Here is a 12,296-nt window from a genome sequence, read left to right on the forward strand (position 1 = left end):
TCTAGTGTAATCACATCCTCGTAAATCCCCTCTGTACCCTCCCGAGTGTAATCACATCCTCGTAAATCCCCTCTGTACCCTCTCTGGTGTAATCACACCCTCGTAAATCCCCTCTGTACCCCCTCTAGTGCAATCACACCCTCGTAAATCCCCTCTGTACCCTCTCTAGTGTAATCACACCCTCGTAATTCCCCTCTGTACCCCCTCTAGTGTAATCACATCCTCGTAAATCCCCACTGTACCCTCCCTAGTGTAATCACATTCTCGTAAATCCCCTCTGCACCTTCTCTAGTGTAATCACATCCTCGTAAATCCCCTCTGTACCCCCTCTAGTGTAATCACATCCTCGTAAATCCCCTCTCTACCCCCTCTAGTGTAATCACATCCTCGTAAATCCCCTCTGTACCCCCTCCAGTGTAATCACATCCTCGTAAATCCCCTCTGTACCCCCTCTACTGTAATCACATCCTCGTAAATCCCCTCTGTACCCTATCTACTGTCATCACATCCTCGTAAATCTCCTCTGTACCCCCTCCAGTGTAATCACATCCTCACAAATCTCCTCTGTACCCCCTCTACTGTAATCACATCCTCGTAAATCTCCTCTGTACCCTCTCTACTGTAATCACATCCTCGTAAATCCCCTCTGTACCCCCTCTAGTGTAATCACATCCCCGTAAATCCCCTCTGTACCCCCTCCAGTGTAATCACATCCTCGTAAATCCCCTCTGCATCCCCTCTACTGTAATCACATCCTCGTAAATCCCCTCTGCATCCCCTCTACTGTAATCACACCCTCGTAAATCCCCTCTGTACCCCCTCCAGTGTAATCACATCCTCGTAAATCCCCTCTGTACCCCCTCCAGTGTAATCACATCCTCGTAAATCTCCTCTGTACCCCCTCTAGTGTAATCACATCCTCGTAAATCTCCTCTGTACCCTATCTACTGTAATCACATCCTCGTAAATCTCCTCTGTACCCTCTCTAGTGTAATCACATCCTCGTAAATCCCCTCTGTACCCCCTCTACTGTAATCACATCCTCGTAAATCCCCTCTGTACCCCCTCCAGTGTAATCACACCCTCGTAAATCTCCTCTGTACCCTATCTACTGTCATCACATCCTCGTAAATCTCCTCTGTACCCCCTCCAGTGTAATCACATCCTCACAAATCTCCTCTGTACCCCCTCTACTGTAATCACATCCTCGTAAATCTCCTCTGTACCCTCTCTACTGTAATCACATCCTCGTAAATCCCCTCTGTACCCCCTCTAGTGTAATCACATCCCCGTAAATCCCCTCTGTACCCCCTCCAGTGTAATCACATCCTCGTAAATCCCCTCTGCATCCCCTCTACTGTAATCACATCCTCGTAAATCCCCTCTGCATCCCCTCTACTGTAATCACACCCTCGTAAATCCCCTCTGTACCCCCTCCAGTGTAATCACATCCTCGTAAATCCCCTCTGTACCCCCTCCAGTGTAATCACATCCTCGTAAATCTCCTCTGTACCCCCTCTAGTGTAATCACATCCTCGTAAATCTCCTCTGTACCCTATCTACTGTAATCACATCCTCGTAAATCTCCTCTGTACCCTCTCTAGTGTAATCACATCCTCGTAAATCCCCTCTGTACCCCCTCTAGTGTAATCACATCCTCGCAAATCTCCTCTGTACCCTCTCTAGCGTAATCACATCCTCGTAAATCCCCTCTGTACCCTCTCTACTGTAATCACATCCCCGTAAATCCCCTCTGTACCCTCTCTCGTGGAATCACATCCTCGTAAAATCCCCTCCGTACCCTCTCTCGTGTAATCACATCCTCGTAAATCCCCTCTGTACCCCCTCTAGTGCATTTATATCCTCGTAAATCCCCTCTGTACCCCCTCTGGTGCATTTATATCCTCGTAAATCCCCTCTGTACCCTCTCTAGTGTAATCACATCCTCGTAAATCCCCTCTGTACCCCCTCTAGTGCATTTATATCCTCGTAACTCCCCTCTGTACCCTCTCGAGCGTAATCACATCCTTGTAAATCCCCTCTGTACCCTCTCTAGTGCAATTATATCCTCGTAAACTTCCTCTCTAGTGCAATCTAAAAAGGAGTCACCCTTACGTCAGTTATTCTGGGGAAACCTTTACAGACAATAATCCGGGACAAAATTAATTGGCCGATGGAGAAGTGTATATATAAATGAAAATCAGTGGGGATTTGTTTATGGAAAATCGTGTTTGATGAACTTGATTGAGTTCTTTGATGAGGTAACGGAGGGGGTTGATGAGGGCAGTGAGGTTGATGTTGTTTGTGGACTTTCAAAAGGCATTTGATAAAGTGCCACATCATAGACTTGTTAGCAGAATTCAAACCTATGGGATTAAAGGGACAGTGTCATAGAATCTACCAATTACTTTAAATCTATGCCCCTTGCTATTGATCTCTCTGCTAAAGGAAATAGGTCCTTCCTGTCTGTGGACATGCACTCCAAGGTCCCTCACTTCCTCTACACCTCTCAGTATCCTCCCATTTATTGTGTATTCCCTTGCCTTGTTTGCTCTCCCCAAATGCATTACCTCACACTTCTACAGATTGAATTCCATTTGCCACTTTTCTGCACACCTGACCAGCCCATTGATATCTTCCTGCAGTCTACAGCTTTCCTCCTCAGTATCAACCACACGGCCAATTTTTGTATCATCTACAAATTTCTTAATCATGCCCCCTACATTTAAGTCTAGAATCATAGAATCATAGAAGTTTACAACATGGAAACAGGCCCTTCGGCCCAACATGTCCATGTCGCCCAGTTTATACCACAAAGCTAGTCCCAGTTGCCTGCACTTGGCCCATATCCCTCTATACCCATCTTACCCATGTAACTGTCCAAATGCTTTTTAAAAGACAAAATTGTACTGCCTCTACTACTGCCTCTGGCAGCTCGTTCCAGACACTCACCACCCTTTGAGTGAAAAAAATGCCCCTCTGGACCCTTTTGTATCTCTCCCCTCTCACCTTAAATCTATGCCCCCTCGTTATAGACTCCCCTACCTTTGGGAAAAGATTTTGACTATCTACCTTATCTATGCCCCTCATTATTTTATAGACTTCTATAAGATCACCCTCCTACTCTCCAGGGAAAAAAGTCTCAATCTATCTAACCTCTCCCTAAAAGTCAAACCATCAAGTCCCGGTAGCATCCTTGTAAATCTTTTCTGCACTCTTTCTAGTTTAATAATATCCTTTCTATAATAGGGTGACCAGAACTGTACACAGTATTCCAAGTGTGGCCTTACTAATGTCTTGTACAACTTCAACAAGACATCCCAACTCCTGTATTCAATGTTCCGACTGATAAACTGGATTCTTTACCCCTCAGTCTGGTTCAGCAAACACTGAGTCGAATACACCTTTAAAGTTCAACACAACTTTATTAGCAGGACTTGATCTGCAGCTTCGATTTTGACTCCCGATGGAGTCTTGTCGATTCTGACAGAGTAAGACAACTTACGTACAAAAGTTCGCCTTTTTATACAGAATCAGTAGAGGTTGGAACATCGTTAACGAGGGTCAACACCAATCATAAGCTGGCCATAGGTTGGCCATGCAGGGTTACACCAATCATAGGTAGTCCATGTGCTGATCATGCCGCAATGACCTCAGCAGAGGGGATACATCCTTATCTTCTCACTAGGAATGTTCTCCCCTGTCCCTCCTGTTCCTTATCTCCTTGCTTGGAATGTCTTTTGGCCTTGCTAAGCTCGTTACCGATATTGATTAGCCCGTTGCATGGAGACACCCAGACCACACCTGAATCATATCAAAGATTCCTACATTGATGAGACAATGCAGGCCTGCTGACTACGCAAACATGTGGCCTGGAAGTGGGGCCCACTGTTCCAACCTCAGCTACCAATTAATTATGATGTGGAGATGCCGGTGATGGACTGGGGTTTAATTAACCCTTGCCTAACCATTGCATTCTGCTCCTTTGCCACATAGGCATTCTCATGACCAATGAAACCCAGCATGCCGAATGCTTTCTTCACCACCCTATCCACCTGTGACTCCACTTTCAAGGAGCTATGAACCTGTACTCCTAGATCTCTTTGTTCTATAACTCTCCCCAACGCCCTACCATTAACGGAGTAGGTCCTGGCCCGATTTGATCTACCAAAATGCATCACCTCACATTTATCTAAATTAAACTCCATCTGCCATTCATCGGCCCACTGGCCCAATTTATCAAGATCCCGTTGCAATCCTAGATAACCTTCTTCACTGTCCACAATGCCACCAATCTTGGTGTCATCTGCAAACTTACTAACCATGCCTCCTAAATTCTCATCCAAATCATTAATATTAATATAAATAACAAATAACAGCGGACCCAGCACCGATCCCTGAGGCACACCGCTGGTCACAGGCCTCCAGTTTGAAAAACAACCCTCTACAACCACCCTCTGTCTTCTGTCGTCAATCCAATTTTGTATCCAATTGGCTACCTCACCTTGGATCCCGTGAGATTTAACCTTATGTAACAACCTACCATGCGGTACCTTGTCAAAGGCTTTGCTAAAGTCCATGTAGACCACGTCTACTGCACAGCCCTCATCTATCTTCTTGGTTACCCCTTCCAAAAACTCAATCAAATTCGTGAGACATGATTTTCCACTAACAAAACCATGCTGACTGTTCCTAATCAGTCCCTGCCTCTCCAAATGCCTGTAGATCCTGTCCCTCAGAATACCCTCTAACAACTTACCCACTACAGATGTCAGGCTCACCGGTCTGTAGTTCCCAGGCTTTTCCCTGCCGCCCTTCTTAAACAAAGGCACAACATTTGCTACCCTCCAATCTTCAGGCACCTCACCTGTAGCTGTCGATGATTCAAATATCTCTGCTCGGGGACCCGCAATTTCCTTCCTAACCTCCCATAATGTCCTGGGATACATTTCATCAGGTCCCGGAGATTTATCTACCTTGATGCGCGTTAAGACTTCCAGCACCTCCCTCTCTGTAATATGTACACTCCTCAAGACATCACTATTTATTTCCCCAAGTTCCCTAACATCCATGCCTTTCTCAACCGTAAATACAGATGTGAAATATTCATTCAGGATCTCACCCATCTCTTGTGGTTCCGCACATAGATGACCTTGTTGATCCTCAAGAGGCCCTACTCTCTCCCTAGTTACTCTTTTGCCCTTTATGTATTTGTAGAAGCTCTTTGGATTCTCCTTTGCCTTATCTGCCAAAGCAATCTCATGTCCACTTTTTGCCCTCCTGATTTCTCTCTTAACTCTACTCCGGCAATCTCTATACTCTTCAAGGGATCCACTTGATCCCAGCTGCCTATGCATGTCATATGCCTCCTTCTTCTTTTTGACTAGGGCCTCAATCTCCCGAGTCATCCCAGGTTCCCTACTTCTACCAGCCTTGCCCTTCACTTTATAAGGAATGTGCTTAACCTGAACCCTGGTTAACACACTTTTGAAAGCCTCCCACTTACCAGACGTCCCTTTGCCTGCCAACAGACTCTCCCAATCAACTTCTGAAAGTTCCTGTCTAATACCATCAAAATTGGCCTTTCCCCAATTTAGAATTTTAACTTTTGGGCCAGACCTATCATTCTCCATAGCTATCTTAAAACTAATGGAATTATGATCACTGGTCCCAAAGTGATCCCTCACTAACACTTCTGTCACCTGCCCTTCCTTATTTCCCAAGAGGAGGTCAAGTTTTGCCCCCTCTCTAGTCGGGCCATCCACATACTGAATGAGAAATTCCTCCTGAATACACTCAACAAATTTCTCTCCATCCAAGCCCCTAATGCTATGGCTGTCCCAGTCAATGTTGGGAAAGTTAAAGTCCCCTACTATTACCACCCTATTTTTCTTGCAGCTGTCTGTAATCTCCGTACATATTTGCTCCTCAATTTCCCGTTGACTATTTGGGGGTCTGTAGTACAATCCTATCAAAGTGATCTCTCCCTTCTTATTTTTCATTAATATATGTCACAAAAAGCAAGGGACCTTGTACTGAGCCCTGCGGCACCCCACTGGAAACAGCCTTCCAGTCACAGAAACACCCGACCATTACCCTTTGCTTCCTGCCACTGAGACAATTTTGGATCCAACTTGCTACTTTCCCTTGGGCCCCATGGGCATTTACTTTTCTGACCCGTCTGCCATATGGGACTTTGTCAAAAGTCTTGCTAAAATCCATGTAAACTACATCAAATACACGACCCTCCTTGTTACCTCCTCAAAAATTCAATCAGGTTAGTCAGACACGACCTTCCCTTAACAAATCCGTGCTGACCGTCCTTGATTACTCCGTGCCTTTCTAACTGACGGTTTATCCTGTCTCTCAGAATTGATTCCAATAATTTGCCCACCACCGAGGTTAGACTGACTGGCCTGTAATTACTCGGTCTATCCCTTTCTCCCTTCTTAAATAACAGACGTTAGCAGTCCTCCAATCCTCCGGCCCCACGCCTGTATCCAGTGAGGATTGGAAAATGATGGTCAGAGTCTCCGCTATTTCCTCCCTTGCTTCTCTTAACCGCCTGGGATACAGCCTTATGAGGAGAGGTTGCACAGACTAGGCTTGTATCCCCTGAATATAGAAGATTAAGGGGTGATTTAATTGAGGTGTTTATGATGATTAAAGGATTTGATAGGGTGGATCGAGAGAAACTATTTCCTCTGGTGGGGGGAGTCCAGAACAAGGGGGCAGAACCTTAAAATTAGAGCCGGGCCATTCAGGGGTGATGTCAGGAAGCACTTCCTCACACAAAGGGGAGTGGGAATCTGGAACTCTCTCCCTCCCAAACAGGCTGTTGAGGCTGGGGGTCAATTGAAAATTTCAAAACTGAGATTGATAGATTTTTGTTGGGTGAGGGGATTAAGGGTTACAGAACCAAGGCAGGTCGATGGAGTTAAGATACAGATCAGCCATGATCTAATTGAATGGTGGAACAGGCTTGAGGGGCTGAATGGCCTCCTCCTGTTCCAATGTTGCTAAGAGAGATGGGCTATATTTTTATTTTTGTCAACATATCACACCACCACATGTAAGAGGGGATCTCAGCTTTGTGATAATAAAGGCGATCACTTTACTGACGCAGTCTAGTGAAATTGGGACCAATGTCCTGAGTATCTGTGTGTGGCGTTAATTACACCAGGAGAATAATCTTCAGCCTGAACTCCAGTTAGGCTCTCTCGGAGCAATCACCACATTGATTGTGTTTGTGCAATTAGGAAAGCAAATGGTATGTTGGCCTTCATTGCAAGGGGGTTGGAGTACAGTTGTACAGGGCTTTGGTGAGACCTCACCTGGAGTACTGTGTACAGTTTTGGTCTCCTTATCTAAGGAAGGATATACTTGCCTTAGAGGCGGTGCAACGAAGGTTCACTAGATTGATTCCTGGGATGAGAGGGTTGTCCTATGAGGAGAGGTTGAGTAGAATGGGCCTATACTCTCTGGAGTTTAGAAGAATGAGAGGTCATCTCATTGAAACATATAAGATTCTGAGGGGGCTTGACAGGATAGAGGCTGAGAGATTGTTTCCCCCGGCTGGAGAGTCTAGAACTGGGGGCACAGTCTCAGGATAAGGGGCCTGACGTTTAGGACTGAGATGAGGAGGAATTTCTTCACTCAGAGGGTTGTGAATCTTTGGAATTCTCCACCCCAGAGGGCTGTGGATGCTCAGTCATTGAATATATTCAAAGCTGGGATCGACAGATCTTTAGACTCTCGGGGAATCAAGGGATATGGGGATCGGGCAGGAAAGTGGAGTTGAGGTCGAAGATCAGCCATGATCTGATTGAATTGCAGAGCAGGCTCGAGGGGCTGAATGGCCTCCTTCTGCTCCTATTTCTTATGTGGCTGAAGAATAAATTAGCCCTGCAACTTGGGTTTGTGAGGGCAGGTGAGAAACACAGTTTCAAAATAAAACTTCAAATATCCTGCCCATTTTAACCACTTTGGACTCACTTGGTGTGGAGCACATGTGTCACTGCCTGAGTTTGATCGAACACTGGGACCCATTGCACCGAGTGTGGGCCCCCTCGCACCGAGTGCGGGGCCCCCTCGCACCGAGTGCGGGGCCCCCTCGCACCGAGTGCGGGGCCCCCTCGCACCGAGTGCGGGGCCCCCTCGCACCGAGTGCGGGGCCCCCTCGCACCGAGTGCGGGGCCCCCTCGCACCGAGTGCGGGGCCCCCTCGCACCGAGTGCGGGGCCCCCTCGCACCGAGTGCGGGGCCCCCTCGCACCGAGTGCGGGGCCCCCTCGCACCGAGTGCGGGGCCCCCTCGCACCGAGTGCGGGGCCCCCTCGCACCGAGTGCGGGGCCCCCTCGCACCGAGTGCGGGGCCCCCTCGCACCGAGTGCGGGGCCCCCTCGCACCGAGTGCGGGGCCCCCTCGCACCGAGTGCGGGGCCCCCTCGCACCGAGTGCGGGGCCCCCTCGCACCGAGTGCGGGGCCCCCTCGCACCGCCTGGGTTTGATCTAACACTGGGACCCATTGCTGCCCCACTGACGAGGGACCCCTCCCAGTGTATATTGAACCAGCACGATCACTTTAAGAGTGTTGCTTCTCTCCAAATGTGATTCTTCTGTTTTGTTTCCAGATCTTGGCAAACCATTTCGATTGAGAGGCAGCCAGTGGTGTTTATAAGGATTGTGGGGACCTATAACACAGCCAATGAGGTATGATTTTACTGGAAAAATTCAGAATGGAATTCTTCAGGAAGGAGGTTACAACAGGCAACCCCATCCCATCCTGACCCCGTAAAGTGGGAGGGGGGCAGATCAGATAGAATTACTGTACACGGGAGGGGGGCAGATCAGATAGAATTACTGTACACGGGAGGAGAATGGACAGATCAGATAGAATTACTGTACACGGGAGGGGAATGGACAGATCGGATAGAATTACTGTACACGGGAGGAGAATGGACAGATCGGATAGAATTACTGTACACGGGAGGAGAATGGACAGATCGGATAGAATTACTGTACACAGAGGGAGGGGAATGGACAGATCAGATAGAATTACTGTACACGGGAGGAGAATGGACAGATCGGATAGAATTACTGTACACGGGAGGGGAATGGACAGATCAGATAGAATTACTGTACACGGGAGGGGAATGGACAGATCGGATAGAATTACTGTACACGGGAGGGGAATGGACAGATCGGATAGAATTACTGTACACGGGAGGAGAATGGACAGATCGGATAGAATTACTGTACACGGGAGGGGAATGGACAGATCAGATAGAATTACTGTACACGGGAGGGGAATGGACAGATCAGATAGAATTACTGTACACGGGAGGGGAATGGACAGAACAGATAGAATTACTGTACACGGGAGGGGAATGGACAGATCAGATAGAATTACTGTACACGGGAGGGGAATGGAGAGATCAGATAGAATTACTGTACACGGGAGGGGAATGGACAGATCAGATAGAATTACTGTACACGGGAGGGGAATGGACAGATCAGATAGAATTACTGTACACGGGAGGGGAATGGACAGATCAGATAGAATTACTGTACACGGGAGGGGAATGGACAGATCGGATAGAATTACTGTACACGGGAGGGGAATGGACAGATCGGATAGAATTACTGTACACGGGAGGAGAATGGACAGATCGGATAGAATTACTGTACACGGGAGGGGAATGGACAGTTCAGATAGAATTACTGTACACGGGAGGGGAATGGACAGATCAGATAGAATTACTGTACACAGGAGGAGAATGGACAGATCAGATAGAATTACTGTACACAGGAGAATGGACAGATCGGATAGAATTACTGTACACAGGAGGGGAATGGACAGATCAGATAGAATTACTGTACACGGGAGGGGAATGGACAGATCAGATAGAATTACTGTACACAGGAGGAGAATGGACAGATCAGATAGAATTACTGTACACAGGGGAATGGACAGATCGGATAGAATTACTGTACACAGGAGAATGGACAGATCAGATAGAATTACTGTACACGGGAGGGGAATGGACAGATCAGATAGAATTACTGTACACGGGAGGGGAATGGACAGATCAGATAGAATTACTGTACACAGGAGGAGAATGGACAGATCAGATAGAATTACTGTACACGGGAGGAGAATGGACAGATCAGATAGAATTACTGTACACGGGAGGGGAATGGACAGATCAGATAGAATTACTGTACACGGGAGGGGAATGGACAGATCGGATAGAATTACTGTACACGGGAGGGGAATGGACAGAACAGATAGAATTACTGTACACGGGAGGAGAATGGACAGATCGGATAGAATTACTGTACACGGGAGGGGAATGGACAGAACAGATAGAATTACTGTACACGGGAGGGGAATGGACAGATCAGATAGAGTTACTGTACACGGGAGGGGAATGGAGAGATCAGATAGAATTACTGTACACGGGAGGGGAATGGACAGATCAGATAGAATTACTGTACACGGGAGGGGAATGGACAGATCAGATAGAATTACTGTACACGGGAGGGGAATGGACAGATCAGATAGAATTACTGTACACGGGAGGGGAATGGACAGATCAGATAGAATTACTGTACACGGGAGGGGAATGGACAGATCAGATAGAATTACTGTACACGGGAGGGGAATGGACAGATCAGATAGAATTACTGTACACGGGAGGGGAATGGACAGATCAGATAGAATTACTGTACACGGGAGGGGAATGGACAGTTCAGATAGAATTACTGTACACAGGAGGGGAATGGACAGATCGGATAGAATTACTGTACACGGGAGGGGAATGGACAGATCGGATAGAATTACTGTACACGGGAGGAGAATGGACAGATCGGATAGAATTACTGTACACAGGAGAATGGACAGATCGGATAGAATTACTGTACACAGGAGGAGAATGGACAGATCAGATAGAATTACTGTACACGGGAGGAGAATGGACAGATCGGATAGAATTACTGTACACGGGAGGGGAATGGACAGATCAGATAGAATTACTGTACACGGGAGGAGAATGGACAGATCGGATAGAATTACTGTACACAGGAGAATGGACAGATCAGATAGAATTACTGTACACGGGAGGGGAATGGACAGATCGGATAGAATTACTGTACACGGGAGGAGAATGGACAGATCGGATAGAATTACTGTACACGGGAGGGGAATGGACAGATCGGATAGAATTACTGTACACGGGAGGGGAATGGACAGATCAGATAGAATTACTGTACACGGGAGGGGAATGGACAGATCGGATAGAATTACTGTACACAGGAGGGGAATGGACAGATCGGATAGAATTACTGTACACGGGAGGGGAATGGACAGAACAGATAGAATTACTGTACACGGGAGGGGAATGGACAGATCGGATAGAATTACTGTACACGGGAGGGGAATGGACAGATCGGATAGAATTACTGTACACAGGAGGAGAATGGGGAGATCAGATAGAATTACTGTACACGGGAGGGGAATGGACAGATCAGATAGAATTACTGTACACGGGAGGGGAATGGACAGATCGGATAGAATTACTGTACACGGGAGGGGAATGGACAGAACAGATAAAATTACTGTACACGGGAGGAGAATGGACAGATCAGATAGAATTACTGTACACGGGAGGGGAATGGACAGATCAGATAGAATTACTGTACACGGGAGGGGAATGGACAGATCAGATAGAATTACTGTACACGGGAGGGGAATGGACAGATCAGATAGAATTACTGTACACGGGAGGGGAATGGACAGATCAGATAGAATTACTGTACACGGGAGGAGAATGGACAGATCGGATAGAATTACTGTACACGGGAGGGGAATGGACAGAACAGATAGAATTACTGTACACGGGAGGGGAATGGACAGATCGGATAGAATTACTGCACACGGGAGGGGAATGGACAGAACAGATAGAATTACTGTACACGGGAGGGGAATGGACAGATCAGATAGAATTACTGTACACGGGAGGAGAATGGACAGATCGGATAGAATTACTGTACACGGGAGGAGAATGGACAGATCGGATAGAATTACTGTACACGGGAGGGGAATGGACAGATCAGATAGAATTACTGTACACGGGAGGGGAATGGACAGATCAGATAGAATTACTGTACACGGGAGGAGAATGGACAGATCGGATAGAATTACTGTACACGGGAGGGGAATGGACAGATCAGATAGAATTACTGTACACAGGAGGGGAATGGACAGATCGGATAGAATTACTGTACACGGGAGGGGAA

The 12,296-nt window shown here is 47.1% G+C and overlaps 1 protein-coding gene across 1 annotated transcript in view; it reads left to right on the forward strand.

Annotated features, from left to right (window-relative positions):
• LOC137313849 (BTB/POZ domain-containing protein 9-like) overlaps window positions 1-8,708 on the forward strand; it is a gene marked incomplete at its 3' end in the record, with an annotated part of 101,804 nt that extends 93,096 nt beyond the window's left edge. Inside the window, exon 5 of the mRNA XM_067979596.1 lies at window positions 8,630-8,708. Within this exon, the coding sequence (XP_067835697.1) occupies window positions 8,630-8,708 (79 nt within the window). The remainder of the gene's footprint in view (window positions 1-8,629) is intronic.
• Between the last annotated feature and the right edge of the window lie 3,588 nt (window positions 8,709-12,296).

Source organism: Heptranchias perlo, unplaced genomic scaffold (assembly GCF_035084215.1).
Source record: "Heptranchias perlo isolate sHepPer1 unplaced genomic scaffold, sHepPer1.hap1 HAP1_SCAFFOLD_488, whole genome shotgun sequence".
NCBI classification, from domain to species: Eukaryota; Metazoa; Chordata; class Chondrichthyes; order Hexanchiformes; family Hexanchidae; genus Heptranchias; species Heptranchias perlo.